Genomic DNA, 17,390 nt, shown 5'->3' with positions numbered 1-17,390 from the left:
AGAGAACACCTCTTCCTGATGCTGACAATTTCTGAGAGCTTACAAATGGATTCCTGACCTGGTCAAGAGGCAGCAAACTAGAGTTAGCAACACTGGTTCTAGAACCTTCAGCTCTGGTACTTATCCCTTGTTCTCTCCTGACACTCACCAGGAGAGGCAGAGGCTGAAGCTTGGCCTTGAATATTTTCTAGCTCACTTTAGCAGAAAAAAAATTACTAAACAAAGTTAAAGTTGAAAAATACACAAATATAACAGGATAAGAAAAGTAACAGAGCAGATGCAACAATAATAATACTTAATATATAGAATTCAGTCTAAATGCATCATAGGTAACAAAGAAGGACATTACATAAGGGAAGAAAATAACAATGCATGATAATCATGAGCATATATTCAATAATATAGGTTCTAAATATGTCAAACAATAAGCAATAGAATGTAATCATTACATAAATCAATAACTGATACTAGAGGTTTTAACACATACTTCTTAGAAACAGACATATCAAAGGAAAAAATTAAGATGCTTGAAATTAAGATGCTTAAGTTATTAGATTTTAATAGAAAACTACATCCAAGAAACAGGAAATAAACAATTTTTTCAGAATATAGAAAACATTTATAAAAGCAGAATATTTATCAGGCCACAAAGTTTTATGAAATTCCAGAGGATCAATGTCAAATGGCCTATGTGCTTTGAACAGAATTCAATAACGTTAAAGGTTAATTTTAAATGGAAAAGTTATCACATATTTGAAAATCAAATAATGTATTACTAACTAACTTTGGGAGGGAGGAAAATTAAGAAATGATTGGCAAAGAATGACACATGAAAACACTTCAGGAGCAAATCTGAGGTAGATAATCACTGATACCTTCAAATACCCTTGTCACGAAACTTTAAAAATGAACATTTAAAGACCAAAGTATGGCTCAATTCATTGTAAAATGAGCAGCAGAGCAGCCATAAATAGGAATGAATGACATAAAGGACAGAAACTATAGAGAAAATTAATATAGAAGCTAATGTTGGGCTTCTCTGGCGGCTCCGTAGTAAACTACTAAAGCACATGTAACCTAGCGCCTACGCGCTGCGACTAAAGGGCAAGCCCGTGCTCAGTGCAGCTAGAGAAAAGTCCACACAGCGGTGAAGACCCAGCGTAGCCAAAAGCAAATTAACACTCTTTTAAAAATCTAAGGTTATAGTTTCTAGTACAGCTGATGAAAGAGAAGATAATAGTTTAAGAATAGCAACTTAGCACCCATGCACAATGATACTAGAAATAATTGTATCAACATTGAGAAACACAGTTGAAGCATACTGTGAATATCTGTGTGGATATCAAAATGGAGACATGGCTACAAAAATCATATGAAATATCTACACTGGGGTAATAAGCAGGAGGAAAGTTGAACAGACGAATAAATATCAACTGATATATTAATCTGAGATATTCTCTCCCCAAAATGCCCCAGTTCAAATAGCTTTAAAATCCACTTTTCTAAAACTTTGAATTCAAGGAGTATGTACTAGAGGCACAGTTGCTTTCTTTCCTTAGCATATAACAATGTCAGCCTTTTGATTGGGATGTCAAAACCATTTCACTTAATTATTCATAGGATAGTATCTATATATGCTATGTTTCTATTTGTTTTCAATACACTCTCATTTTTTTACTTCTTTATTCTTCTACTACTGCCTTATTTGGGGTTAAATATTACTAGTGTGTCTCTTTTATTCTCATGTTGATTTTATGTATTTATTATACATGTCATTTCTTTTTTTAATTTATTTTTAATTGGAGGTATACATGTCACTTCTGATTGGCTACTCTGGTGATTATAATAAGCATCCTAACTGATCACAATTTACTACCAATTAATACTTAATTTTAGTAAAATATAGAAACTTTGCCCTAATTGTAGCTCTATTTTCTCTATTGCTTTTTGTACTATAACTATTATATATGTTATATATTATTTGTATACCCCATAAAACAGCATTATAATCATTGCTGTATATAATATCTTCAAAAGAAGCTAGGTGAAAATAAGCAACATATATGTATAGAGTATACCATATTTACCATTTCTAGTGCTTTTTATTTCCTTGTATAATTCCAGGTTATCATCTGGTGGTCATTCCTTTCAACTAAAGAACTATATCATTACTTGTAAGATCTGTAGGCAACAAAGTCTCTCAGATTTCATTGATATGGGAATATCTTTATTTTGCCTTAATTTTACAGGATAATTTTTGTGGATATAGAATATTGGTTAACATTTTTTTCTTTCAGCACTTTGAGCATCTCATTCCATTGCCTTCTGAACCTCATTATTTTAAATGACAGGTGAAGTGAAGTCGCTCAGTCGTGTCCAACTCTGCGACCCCATGGACTGTAGCCTACCAGGCTCCTCTCTCCATGGGATTCTCCAGGAGAGTGTACTGGAGTGGGTTGCCATTTCCTTCTCCAGGGGATCTTCCCAACTCAGGGGTCGAACCTGGGTCTCCTGCATTGCAAGCAGACTCTTTACCATCTGAGCCACCAGGGAAGTCTATTTAAATGACAAGCCAGTCATCAATTATAACCTGTATATATAATGCATTGTTTTTTCTTTTGCTGCTTTTAAAATTCTTTCTTGATCTCAGCATTTTCATCATGAGGAGCCTAGGTGGTGGTGGAGGTATTGTTTAATCATAAGTCATATCTGAGTCTTTCGTGACCCCATGGACTGTAGCTGTCCTGGGTCCTCTGTCCATGGAATTTTCCAGCAAGAATACTGAATTGAGTTGCATTTCCTTCTCCAGGGGATCTTCCCAACCTGGGGATGGAGCTCAAATCTCCTGTATAGGCAGGCAGATTATTTACCACTGAGCCACCAGGGAAGCCTGAGCCTAGCTGTAAATCTCCTTTATCCTATTTAGAATTTGTTGAAATCCTTGAATTTGTTGAAATCCTATAAAGATTAATTTTTTCATCCAATTTGATACATGAAAGTGAAAGTCACTCAGTCGTGTCCAGCTCTTTGCAACCCCATGGACTACACAGTTCATGGAATTCTCCAGGCCAGAATACTGGAGTGGATAGCCTTTCCCTTCTCCAGGGGATCTTCCCAACCCAGGATCTAATGCAGGTCTCCCACATTGTAGGTGGATTCTTCACCAGCTGAGCCACAAGGGAAACCCAAGAATACTGGAGTGGGTAGCCTGTCCCTTCTCCAGGGGATCTTCCCAACCCAGGAATCGAACCAGTGTCTCCTGCATTGCAGGCAGATTCTTTATCAACTGAACTCACAGAGAAGCCCAGTAATTTGATACATTTTAAGCCATTTTTTTCTTCAAATAACTTTTCTATCCAGTCTCCCTCTTTTATTTCTGACATCCCTGTTTCACATGTATTGATATACTTGTCTCAAGGACTCTGCAACTCTGTACAATTTTGTCAATATTTTTTTCCTTCTGTACTACTTCTGTTAAACTTTATTAAGCTATCTTCAAGTTTCCTAATTTTTTAACAGTTGCTTTTATTTATTTATTTGGCTGTGCCCAGTCCCAGCTGGAGCACACAGGATCTTCAATCTTCATAGCAGCATGAGGATCTTTAGCTGTGGTACGCGGACTCCTACTTTCAGCATGAGGATTCTTGGTCGCAGCATACAGACTCTCAGCCACGGCAGGTGGGATGTAGCTCCCAGACCAGGGATTGAACCAGGGCCCCTGGCACTAGGAGCACAGATTCCCAGCCACTGGACCACCAGAGAAGTCTCCTACTAATTCTTTTTTAATGCAGTCTCAGAGCTGCTTCTCCCTAGATCTGTGTAACTTAGCAGAAGGCCAGTGATTGGACACAGATTATGAACAAACTTCTCAAAGCCAGTAAAGTTTTCATCCTCCACAGAAGGACCTATGTATGTATGGGAGAATATTAAAAACTCAGGCTATTTTTATATCTGCCTCAGCATTTGCTTTTCTTGGGGATATTCTTGTGTCTTTTAAGTGCTTGCACATAGCTTCATGATTGGCCAGAACTTTGAGAACTGCTTAGTTCCTTTTTGCCTCTGCTGCCCCTTATGAAGACTTAGCCAGAAATATGCTTACTGCTACAACCCTAAGATCATTCTCCTTACTGGAATAACCAAAAATATCTCTGGATATGAGAGTTGCCCACAACTCCAAATTAAATAAACCCCTTTCAACATTGGCGATGCAGTTACTGATCCATATAGTCTTCTTTGGTAGACTCTTCATATCAACCAAGCCACGGGGGTAAGATGTGACTATCATTAAGCAAGAGGACCATAGACTCCCATCATTCTTAACCAAGGTTCAACAGTTTTTCAAGCATAATTGATTATCAGATTAACATAGGCTGCTGGTCAATTTCTAGAGTGCTAAAGTGGTTCTTTTACTCAATTTTGTGTAGCATTATTGTTGTTCCTTGGGGAGGGAATTTGCTGAACCCCTGATTCAGCAATAGTTTGAAGTGCCACCCCTCAGGGTAATTTTACATTGATTCCCAACTATGTGAGAATAATTAAAAGGGAAAAGTAGAGAATTCTTTCACTTATAAAAAAAATAGCTTCAAATTTTCTAAATATTAACAATGCAAATTCAACAGTGTACTAAAAATACAATGTGATTAGTATGATTTACTCTGAGAAAATAATGATTTAGCATTAGTGTGGTTATCCAGAAATGTATTATATTAATTGATTGAAAGAGAAAATTGTAAAATTATTTCCATAGTTGCCAAGAAGGCATGTGATAATGATTAAAACATATTCAGAAGAATAAAAACAGAAAGGAACTTCTAAACTTACTAAAGTTTACAGAAAAAAATACCTATGGCTTCCCTGGTGGCTCAGACGGTAAAGCATCTGCCTGCAATGTGGGAAACCTGGGTTCAATCCCTGGGTTGGGAAGATCCCCTGGAGAAGGAAATGGCAACCCACTCCAGTACTCTTGCCTGGAAAATTCCATGGACTGAGGAGCCTGGTAGGCTACAGTCCATGGGATTGCAAAGGGTCAGACACTACTGAGCAACTTCAGTAAGTAAACTTATTAAAGTTTACAGAAAAAAATACCTATAGTAAACATTATATATAATGGAGAAACTTTATAGATATATGGCATTTAAGACAGGCCAATAAAGGACAGTTTGAAGGTCATTATCATTGCTACTATTGAACTACTGTATGAACTTTAGATTGTTGCCAATATATAAGGAAAGAAAAAGAAGTAAAGTAACAAAATTGAAAAGTTATAGAACTTCTATTATTTTCAGATAATGTGATCAACTTCCAAGAAAAATACAAGAAAATTAACATGTAAAAAATAATAAATAACAAGGTATCATACAGCCTTTTAATATAAGATCAACTTATAGAAATCAATAGAATTTGTCTATGCCAACAATAATCAGGTATAAATACCATAAACAACAAAAATACCACTCAAAAGAGCAGTAAAATTGCCAATTTTCTAGGTCTTAGCAAAAACATAAAAATACCTGTGGAGAATATTTTATGGATCTCATAAAGTGAAGTTGCTCAGTCATGTCCGACTCTGCAACCCCATGGACTATAGCCTACCAGGCTCCTCCCTCCATGGGATTCTCCAGGCAAGAATACTGGAGTGGGTTGCCATTTCCTTCTCCAGGGGATCTTCCTGATCCAGGGATCGAACTTGAGTCTCCCACATTGCAGGCAGACACTTTAACCTCTGAGGCACCAGGGAAGCCATAAAAATTACATGAATGAATGATATGATATTCTATGCCTTTAGCATAGGAAAGTTACTATTGTAAAAAGTCAATTTTATGCAAATTAATTTATAAATTCTCTGTATCCTGAACTACATTGAGTTCCCAAACTCAAGTTTGATTTTTTTATAAACTTAGTAAATTTTTTAATTTCAAATATTTATGTGGAAAATATATTACCTGTGCATAGGTAAGTGAACTTTGAAAAAGTGAGAAAGAGGAATTGCTTTATTAGTTATTAAAGAAATGAATTAATATGAACAAATGAGAAACTTAGAAACACATACATGTAACCCTACTTAATATACTAGAAAGCTGGCAACCTAAATCAATGAGAAATACTGAAAGAATAAACTGATCAATTATAAAACAAAAGTTTCTGCATAAACCAAAGATGTTAGTGATTAGAAATTATGGAAGTTCAGAAAACTTGGGTGGTAGGAATGGAAATCATGAAAGGAGTCAAACTGAAAAATTATTTGGAGGCAAAACCAACAAGTTTTGTTGATGGAATGGATATCAGAATTATAAAGTTAAAGAATGACAGATACACTAATGAAGAATAAATTGATGATGTAAGAGAGAGGATATCCGTAGGAGAAACTTTCTTGAACGAGTAGAGCATCTTATTCTGAGAGTAAGAGGCAGGGTTAATTTTTGATGGGAGAAATCTAAACAGAGAGAGTACATTGTTTTCTTTTATAGTAAGGAGAAAAATAACAACAATAAAATTGTATAGTTGCATTAATCTATTCACAGACATGTAAAAATCTACACAGAAATTACTTTAAGACACACAGCCAAATATTAACTGCTTTAATTTATAAGTAAATCATTTCCTAGGTAGCAAAATATGTAACCATAAGAAATTTATTGAAAAGTCAAAATTATAATTCAGGCATAAAATGATAACAGAGAAGTATAATCTCAATATTCTAGAATTTTCTTAAAAATCTTATTTTAAAATTCAGCAAATATATATCTATATATGAAAACATATCACTAGTAATGTTTTTAAACAATAGTATTTAAAATGATATGTGTGTGTGTGTGTGTGTGTGTGTGGTGTGTTTGGGGGATTTTTGCCACTTACTTGTATTTTGTATTTTTTTAAGCACCATTGATATATAGGCTTTTCATGATGGAAAAAGAGGAGGAGAAGGAGGAGGAGAATGGATTTTACATTATAAGCCTATCTCTAAATGTGACAAAGAAAGGCAGATTTGAAAAATCAAGTAAACTTTTCTGACCCTCACAGATTTGGGAAGCATATAAGCAGCCCCCTTTTCCTCAGAGTTTGTAGTTATTGATCAGTTGCATGGTGACTGTGTTATTGTTTTAAAAGTGAGACCGTTTGAGCCCAGGCAAAGACTTTGGTTGACTAGGTCTATTGTGGAAGCTGAGGTGCTCAGACAGTCCTGAGTAACACTGACAAGGAAGATGTTAGCTTGGTTAGACCAGGGATATTAAGGTAATTTGGGTGTACCTTCCTTGACTGATCATTTTAGTTATGTGTCAGAGGCACGAGAGGAGGAAGAGAAAGAAGATATTGGAGAAGAAGCTACATAGGAGACCTGGAATAATATGACTAGTTGTCAGAATACCTTATGATAGCCCCAGCTTCGTCAATACCTTATTGTGAGATGTTGTAGGCCAGCCAGAGACGTTGCCCAATCAGGGCTTAGAATTTTTATTTTTTTAAACAAATAAAAATCTTTGTATAATGAAAAAATTATGTATAAAGGGAAGTGGTTGTGTATTGGGTTGCATCTGTATAGCTTTTTTATTTTACACTGTAGCTGACCTTTTAAATTTAGATTCTCTTTTGATCCATGTTCTGTATCAAAAGTGAATAAACTGAGGCTCAGAGATGCATAAATTGTCCAAATTCTGAGACTTAAACTTAGTTCTGTAGTCCCATGAAGGCCTTGTGGGAACCAAGACAGGATAGTAGGAATGAGAAATGACCGTGCCAGGCAGTCATCACACTGGTTTACTCTTAGCATCTGTTAGTGCCCAGAATGTTTTCAGAGTTGGGTCATGGGTTGGGCCTATGGACAAGCTGTACCAGATATTTAGCCCACCCCTGGACTAAGCCCTGTTCACTCCCTTCTAAGTAGCTGGCTTCACAACCTAGTAATTAGGAAATAAACAGATCTGAATAGAGTTGAATGTGATCTCCAAAGCAAATATGACAAGTTGACTCAAAATAGTCTCACCTTTCCTGGGGCAGTAGCCCTGGAGGCTCTTGTTAAAAGCCTAGACCTTTTCTGGAATCTTGCTTCTTTTTCCCTGGAAGATAGCAAAGAATAGAATAGCTCAGACATGCTTGCCCAATTTTTAGGACTAACATCATACATGGTAAACTGAATTTTGGCTGTTCTCAGCCCAGTCTAACTTGTCAGAAATGGAAGAATGTCCAGAAATGACCACAGCTAGCACAAACTTCTTAGTACTGAAATACATCCATCTTAAATGTATTCCTATTGAAGGCAACAATCTCTTTTGTTAACTGCACAACACACTGCTGCTGCGGAGTCTCTTCTGTCGTGTCCGAATCTGTGCAACCCCATAGACGGCAGCCCACCAGGCTCCCCTGTTGTCCCTGGGATTCTCCAGGCAAGAGAATTACTTCTCTTGCATTCCTTCTCCAATGCATGAAAGTGAAAAGTGAAAGTGAAGTCGCTCAGTCATGTCTGACTCTTAGCGACCCCATGGACTGCAGCCCACCAAGCTCCTCCATCCATGGGATTTTCTAGGCAAGAGTACTGGAGTCGGGTGCCATTGCCTTCTCCAGCACAAGACACTACCCACCTCAAATACTGCCAAGATCCAGGTGGTCACCAGCTCTAAAAGCCATTTGTGCCATTTTTAGAATGCTCTCTTTGAAAACATCAACCCCAAAGCTGCTCGCCTGTCTGGTCTTAGGCTTCAGCCTCTTAAGGACCCACAGAGCAAACTGAGCAATTTAAAGAAAACCTTAATGCCTCATGCAGGCTCCTTCTTTCTAGGTTAAGAAACCAAGTTTATCTCAATATAATTTACATAAGTAACATAATAATTGACTGAGTGACTTCAAAGTGATAAATAACTTGCCTTGCATATGTAAAGGCATTGTATTTTTGTTTTATTTTTCAATAAATTTATTCTACTCATAGTTTCAGTCTCCTATCAAAACATCCTATGTTAACAAGTAGAAAACTCCTTAGTAAGTAATACACCTACTGGTTTACATTCAGCTTTCAAAAGACTAAGGGTTCTTCAGCTTTCCCTGGGAGTCTCCCCTCCCTAAATTTTGCCCTGCCTTCCTTCATCTTCCAAAATGTCTTCATTAGAAGTGTATGTGATCAGAGCTTTGTTATCCCAATATTAATAACTATGTCAGATAAAATCCCTTGACACATTAGCAGTAATAACATAATTATCTTCGATGGGTTAGCTTAGTGTTGTCTTGGTACCAGAGTTGAAGTTTTGATGGTCAGAAACTGAGAATGAATTCCCTGTTCAAAAGTAAATTAAGTTTCTTTGATTTGAGGATTTTCCTTTTCCAACCCAAACTTTTTTTGGGTGTCACTGGAGAGAAGGAAATCAAGTTAGGAAGCATTGCAAAGATGTCAGTAAACTTCCAGGATGTTAATTCTGTGTTACAGGCAGTTGGAAGCCACGATAGATTCTAGAGTCCTTTCATGCTAGCATGATCCTAGATGTCTAAAGCCCTACTGCAGCTCCCAAAGTCAGGGTATATCCTACTTCTCCTGGTTGGCTCTCACATCATTCTCAGGGGTACAACAGTGTCAGGTCTTAACAGGCCCAAGAATCCTTTTTTCCCAAGGTGAGAAAACTCAACTTGGAACTACATCCTCAAAAGACTACTAAGTACTACATAAGGTATTGATACTGAGCCCTCTGGGATATTTTGGAACACCATGAGTGATTATTAAAATCTTTGTGGGTGAGTGGCATTTATCCAACTTTACCTGACAAAAGGTATCATCTGCTGAGCATTATTATTTACCAACTTAGATTCAGAAAAATATACGTGACAGAAAATAAAGATAGTATATTGAGTTCACAGAATAGTGGTAATTCAAACCACTTGAAAGAAAGATAAACTTTACTCACAATATCATTTTGCACATAGCACATTTGTTGACAAACATTATTCCATCAGGACTTTGAAAAGGTTTTTTATCTTGGGAACAGAACAGTTTTCCATTTTTCATCAATGCTCGATATTCACTGCATGTTTCCTTAGGAAAAATATGAAAAAAGTGTTTACAGAAACCTCATCACAGCAAATTTTACCTTCTAAGAAGAGTGTTATTTCATAACCACTTCCCTCTTTGTATGGAAGACATTCACTCAACTTGATACAGATAATACAAATAAAAATAATGAATCTGGATTGTCTGTTGGAGACTGAAAATTCACCTAAAAGCATTTATCTAAAACCATATTAGCAAAATGGAAAGAACAGAAACTTGGAGTCAAAAAATCTGAGCCTATATGACAGGGTTCTCATTTATAAGTCCAGTAGTCATGGCAAATGAAATTCTCAAAGGCCCACTTATAAGTATACATGCTTCATAAGTTTTGTGTGGATTAAATATCATAAGCATGTAAATCCCTCAAAGAGGGCCTGATACTTTGTGGATATTCAATAATTAGGTTCTCTACCTCACTTCTTCTTCCTGCTTAGTATAGTTGTTGTTGCCATGCTTATTATTGGAATATGCTAAGCTTATACATATAAAAATGTCTAATATCATAGTTCAATAATAACTGTCATTGAAAGGCATATGGAAAGGTTGCTGAGAAGGTTAATTCAATATATTTAATGAAGGCCTGCTACATGACACTCAGTTTTTTTCTAGGAGCTTAGTATTAATGGTGCATTTGCACTACCTACTAAAGCACTGATTTTAAATATTACATTACCTATTAGTTTAAGAAATTCACTGGTCTATATTTTGTTCTGTTTTTATTTTGAAGAAAGGCTTCAATATCCTTGTAACAGAAAAAATAAGTAATTAAATCAAGCCTTTGATCCAATGCTGACAAATGCACCTCTTCCAAAGGATTGATTATAGAATTCTATTCAACCTCCTATATCTTTATAGTAATCATTCAGTCAGTCAACAAACACTGTGAGGATACTATACTCTTCTAGGTATCATGGATATAGCAGTAAATAAGGCAGAAGGATCCTTGGCCTAAATGATGTTTACCATCTAATGGATAATGATGTACCTAACCCAGCATCCTACACTTGGGAGGCAAGTGATAGCATTTGCAGAATGAAGAATGATTAATGGTGAAGAAGAATACATAATTTCAGAGACCAGCCCTGGGAAATTTTGCTAAGGCTAACCTACTAAGAAATCTCTAAGATTATGATCACCAACCAGTGATTTTATCTGAGTGGCACAACAACAATTTATGGCAGCAGACTGACAGCTAGGTCTCTTGAGATCCATGTCTGGTCTCTGATTCTGTAGTATTTTATGCCGATATTGCAAGTTACTCCTTAACTGGCCGGATATAACTGAACTTACAAAGTCAAGATAAAAAACCTGTCATGGAATGAGAGAAGAGCCTGGTATCTTTGTAATAGAAATATATTTCTTGTGAGGCAGGTCTTAAAGAACATACTAAAAACAAAAATTCATGAAGAATGAAGCTTTAAATAGTTTCAACTGAAACTACTGGTCAACTGAAAAAGAACATTATCAACCAAAATAATTCCTGAATTGGATTTCTCCAATATCACAATTAGATAAATTCCTAAATCTGAGAAAGATCCTCTTCTCTCTCTCTCTTTTTTTTTTCACACAAATGGACAACAGAGTCCCAGAGAATAGGTTTAGACATTTGTTCACAGTTTGTAATCAGTACAGATGGAACTCAGTGCTATTTTTCTGAGTTATGAGGTTATCCAGTGTATTCTCTTGGGCAAGAGGAAAAGTCCATAAAAATGGAAAGAAACAGTTTCATTTTTCTCTGGGAAAAGTGAAATAGCTTCCCAATGACCATAATAGAGAGGGCTGAAACAGGAACAGGTCTGGACCATAACGGGTCCTGAGGTGGCGAGATGACTTCTCTGCAACTGTTTACTCATGATATAATTTCCAGTCTTTGGCTCAATTTTGTTTTGTTTGTTGCTTTCTGTGTTTTCTCCACTTATTTCAGAAAAACTGGAGCCCTGTAGGGCCAAGCTCTTTCCGTTTTCTTTCACTGGCTGTGATATCCATCTCATTGTCTTCCACTGTTCCTCCCCAGGCATCAAAATAACCCCCCAGGAGCTGGCATCACCCCTGCTCTATGTTAAAGCACCAACAAGGTTGATGTGGCTTCGTAATTACCCTTCTGGGATGACAAATGTAAGCATTTGGTAAAGATCCTTGTAGATCACTCTGGTGCTTTTCTGTGCTGCTCCGGCTCGTGTTTGTAACATTCAACATGTTTTTATGGTACTAGAAAGACCTCAAGCTACCGAACTCGGAAAATAAAAAAATCCAGCATTTGTAAGGAAGACCAAATCAATAGTTTTCATTTCTGACAAAATATTCAGACTATGATCTGAATTATTTCCAGATAAATAATCACTTTTCATATTCTTTTTGCTTTTGCCAACATAGGAGGCTAAATTTCTGTTTTTAAAATGCTTTTCAGTGAAATAAGAATTTAACAGTATGCGAAATATCAGTGCAAAATTTGAAGTATGCACTAGAAACTACCACCCATTATCATAGACTCTGAAAAAAAACCGTATTTCTTCATGCATAGTGAGATTTACACAATACCCTTCTTTGCTGAGTATAACACATCCAAACAAGCATGCTCTTTGAGTCTCAAAAGTCCAGTCTTTTTTCCTACCCTATCATCCCACCCTACTTATGCAATAGAAGTTTCTGAACCTCTTTAATCAGCAAACTTTAATGAAATAATAGAGACTATAATGGAATTCTCTAGAATATTCCTGTAATGGTTCTTTAAAAAAATAGTTAATAAAATACAGCAAGAGTATTTTAATCATGTTTATGGGTTTTGGTGTAGAAAACAATCTTTGTACTATTTTATTCTTTTAATGTTCATGATCTTTGAGAGACATAGTAAATATGTGCCACGTAACCAGAAATATTTTAAATCTGAAATAATGGCACAGTTGTGCATGCCTGTGTGTATAATTGGCTCTCTCAATGTGGCTTTCAAATATATTAAAAAATGTTTAAACACAGGTGCTTCTGCTCAGTCTGCCGTGAGCTGCAAGTATCTTCATGATTCACTCCCTCTGCATCTTATGCTACCCTTGTTCCAAGGCTATCTTCTCAGAGGAAACTTACCTGACTATTGAGAAGAACTGGTACCATTTCCATCCACAGAAATTCCTATCTTCTATCCTTCTAGCACTAATCATTATTTAATGTACTGTATATTTTGCTAAGTTACTTATTAACTTGTCTGTTTTCTTTCCTTACAATGTAAGCTCCATGATGGCAGGATTCTTTTTTGTTTTTATATTCCCGGCACCTTAAACAGGATCTGACATACAAAAGATGCTCAGTAAATATGTACTGAATGAACCATATACACTGAATATATACAAGATATAGACAACTCCGTTCTGCATAGTGATCACAAGAAAACTTAGTTCAGCTTCCTGTTTGTGTCATGACTTTTTCAGCTGTTAAGCTGAACAAGAATAATTCACTAATGTGTTTGTCTGTGGAATTGTAAAGCATTCCTTTAGTGTGATAGACAACCTCTTGCCAACCTCTGTTATCATTAATGCATTGACACGTGTGTGTGCGTGTGTGTGATTTATGCCTTGATTCATAAAGACCTGTTTCTGTGTTTTTTTAACAAAGCCATTAGTGCCCATCAGTATAATATGTCTGCATTATTAATATGAAGGTGTTGGTCACAGAACATTTTTCTTCAGGGATCTTGGAATGAATTCAATGAACAGAAAAAGCAGGACTAACCTGATTTACATCTTCACTGGCAGCATCTGGGATAAAAATACAGAAACCAAAGTTAAGGGATTGTACGACATTTAATAAGTGAAACGAACAATCCACTGAGTGTAGTATCTTGCTTATTTTAACAACAATATATTTTAAAACCACAAATTGATTTGAATACGTTAAAATGCACCATGGCAAATAAAGTGAGGGTGTTGCACCAGCAGTATATACAATAACAAAGATCTCTCATTCATAAAGTGCCACTTTCTTTGAAAAATAATATTCGTATACTTTTGGACCCCCTCAAAATATCTAACTTCTTTAAAAATCCTTTCAGAACAAAGTAGTGTAGGCTTCTTTTAAAATTATAACACATATATCCAATGTATCAATCACAGTTTTAAGGAATAATGTAGCATAAAGTTTATATCCTATATACATAAAATTAAATTTTCTGGATTCTGGTAATACTGTCTCCTCATCACAGCCACAAAATTTAGAGAACTGGTAAATATTATGATTAATTAAAATCACAGACCAATATGCTCTCTCATTAACAGATTGGTACCAAGACACTCATTTTAGGAAAGTGGGTATCATTTGTGTTAATAGTCTCCTCACTCTCCATCTCTGAAGTTTCCTTTTAAAATTTGTAAACACTTCATAGAAAGTTAAGTCTAGGTAATCTGTGTTCCCTTCAAATTCAGATAGCAAAAGCAAACACCTATATCCTGGCACTCATAGAAGACCCTTACCATGTAGAAGAAATACTTTCAATTCATTTAGGATTTGAAAGCACAAAAATAAAATTTGCTAGAAAGCATACTGGTTTAAAACCAGATGATTGAATTTGATTTTTTAATGTTTATTTATAAGTAGAGTATTAAAGTATATATATTAAGTACATCTAAGTTTTAAATATCTGTTGTATACATAATTCATATAATTATGTTTCATACATTTAATGTTCTAAATATGTATAATATATATATAATTCATATCACTATGAACTTATATGTTTGGTGAGGGGAATATAGAGAAGACTCTATTAGCTTTTCAGGATTAATGTTGAATTAATGGAAGAATTTCTGATGGATAAAAATTCAGATTATCTCAAATTACATGTCCTTTTTAAAGATACCCTATTTAGAAAGTTGCATATGTAATTCTTCAAAACTCTATGTCTGGCAAGATAGTTCAGGGTTTTGTATACACATGCACGCACACACACACACTGAGGAGGGAGGAAGGGAGAGAAGTCCCTGCCTAGAGTTTTGGGATATGTGGCAAGAGGCTTAGATTACAGGCAAATTCCTCACCTTGTATGAGACAAACAGCCAGGGTCAGAAGCATTGGCACTGTGGTTATCCTCATGTTGAATGATGATGTAAGTTGGTTACCAGCCTGCTCCTTGCATTGCTCACCAGCTGGTGCTCTAAGACTGAAGCTGTGGAGATGCAGCTCACTTTTATAATATAACTGTGGGTAACACCCACAACAGCCAACACTGCAAAACCAGTTGTTCCAGGTCATGCTAAACTTAATATAACACATCAATTTAGTTTCCATCTTTTAGGATCCTGTCAAGGTGGCAGATTTGCACAAAAGCTATTTCTAAAGTAGTTCTAATGTGTTTTCAAGATATCTGCCCTAGAAGGCAAGAGATTATGTCCAAAACTCAGAAGTTTAGCACTCCAGAGTCCAATATGAGAGCTGAATTTCTCACCAACCCTAGACACATTTCCTCATGCACAAACGTGTTTCTAATTCAGCTCCCTTCATAAGTGAGAAGGGAGGGGAAAATAAGGCAGATGGGTTGTCCTACAAGTCAGGTAAAGATTTAAAGACATCTGGAGAATGCTGCTGATAGCAAGAGCACCTAGGATTCCTTTGGCTTCCATCTGCATCTGTCCTAGAGTGTTTCAGTTCAGTGTCACAGACTCATATATAAGTTATAAAATGACCCTAAGGGATAACTATCAAAACTCAAACGCTGAAGACATGGGGAAACAGAAACTAACAGAAGAAGCTATGAGTTTCCCAAAAGCACACCATTGAGATGGAAGAGAAGACCACAATGTCAACATTTTTTCAACTCCATATGCTGCTTCACCACTATACATTAGTAAAGGCAGAAAGATGTGAAATCGAAACTTGTGCATAGCTACTCACATTCTCCACAAAAAAAAAAAAAGCTTGCACACAGCTACTTTTAAAGTTTTTCAATCTGAAAGACATTTTAAATGTGCAAGCCTTGTCTGTAGTCTAGCCAAACATCATAATCATAAACATTAGAAATGCACGGTTTAACTTTCCACAGTCCAATAAGTCAGTTCAGTTGCTCAGTCGTGTCCAACTCTGCGACCCCATGAATCACAGCACCCCAGGCCTCCCTGTCCATCACCAACTCCCGGAGTTCTCTCAAACTCATGTCCATCAAGTCGGTGATGCCATCCAGCCATCTCATCCTCGGTCGTCCCCTTCTCCTCCTGCCCCCAATCTCTCCCAGCATCAGAGTCTTTTCCAATGAGTCAACTCTTTGCATGAGGTGGCCAAAGTACTGGAGCTTCAGCTTTAGCATCATTCCCTCCAAAAAACACCCAGGGCTGATCTCCTTCAGAATGGACTGGTTGGATCTCCTTGCAGTCCAAGGGACTCTCAAGAGTCTTCTCCAACACCACAGTTCAAAAGCATCAATTCTTTGGCGCTCAGCTTTCTTCACAGTCCAACTCTCACATCCATACAGGACCACAGGAAAAACCATAGCCTTGACTAGACAGACCTTTGTTAACAAAGTAATATCTCTGCTTTTCAATATGCTATCTAGGTTGGTCATAACTTTTCTTCCAAGGAGTAAGCGTCTTTTAATTTCATGGCTGCAGTCACCATCTGCAGTGATTTTGGAGCCCAAAAAATAAAGTCTGACACCGTTTCCACTGTTTCCCCATCTATTTCCCATGAAGTGATGGGACCAGATGCCATGATCTTCATTTTCTGAATGTTGAGCTTTAAGCCAACTTTTTCACTCTCCTCTTTCACTTTCATCAAGAGGCTTTTTAGTTCCACAGTCCATCATTTTCCAAATTACTGTTTGGAAATTTTCACTTAAATCAGTTTTAGATTAAGTTTACTCCTGTAATACTTCATTATTTAGTTTCCCAAGAAGTAAAGAAGAAGCAAAATATTTAAAAGTATAGATAACTTTTCCAGAGAAAGTATCTTCTCCTTAGTTCCTTCTTCCGTTCTACAAGTAATGCCTTTTGTCTACTGGTTTATTTTACTCCATTCAATAAAGCACCTGGAGAATTATGCAAAGGTGACTGAAATTTGAAAGCCAAATGATTGGATTCTGGTATTCTACACATTTCCAAATCTATAGAAAGGAAATTTTGGATTCAATGGGATCAAAGCCATTTTAAAGATTGTTCCAGAAAACTGATCTAAGGCTAGCCAATGCTGAGGTCGTGTCAATATTCTGAATATACCCTCAAAGCCAGACTATTTCTTTTTCTTTCTTTCATGAAATAATTTCTTTCCTATAAAATATAATCATTGGTCTCAAAGTCTGTGCTGTATTTCTGTATTTCTTTCCAACAGTTTAGTAAAATTAGTGATCATAGAAAGCAAGTTCAGATTGCATTACTATTACAGGTTAGAAAAT

At 36.3% G+C, this 17,390-nt stretch overlaps 1 protein-coding gene across 1 annotated transcript in view; it reads right to left on the bottom strand.

The window, feature by feature from the left end:
• Nucleotides 1–15,103, bottom strand: part of SPINK5 (serine peptidase inhibitor Kazal type 5) — a 68,351-nt gene extending 53,248 nt beyond the window's left edge. Inside the window, exons 1-4 of the mRNA XM_068979646.1 lie at nucleotides 15,049–15,103; nucleotides 13,748–13,773; nucleotides 9,885–10,012; nucleotides 7,982–8,054 (exon numbers count right to left, since the gene is read on the bottom strand). Of these exons, the coding sequence (XP_068835747.1) occupies nucleotides 7,982–8,054; nucleotides 9,885–10,012; nucleotides 13,748–13,773; nucleotides 15,049–15,103 (282 nt within the window). The remainder of the gene's footprint in view (nucleotides 1–7,981; nucleotides 8,055–9,884; nucleotides 10,013–13,747; nucleotides 13,774–15,048) is intronic.
• Nucleotides 15,104–17,390: the final 2,287 nt, after the last annotated feature.

The sequence above is a fragment of the Capricornis sumatraensis genome, chromosome 9 (genome assembly GCF_032405125.1).
Source record: "Capricornis sumatraensis isolate serow.1 chromosome 9, serow.2, whole genome shotgun sequence".
NCBI classification, from domain to species: Eukaryota; Metazoa; Chordata; class Mammalia; order Artiodactyla; family Bovidae; genus Capricornis; species Capricornis sumatraensis.
Note: the sequence above shows the minus strand (reverse complement) of the source record. Positions and strands in the feature narration are given on the sequence as shown.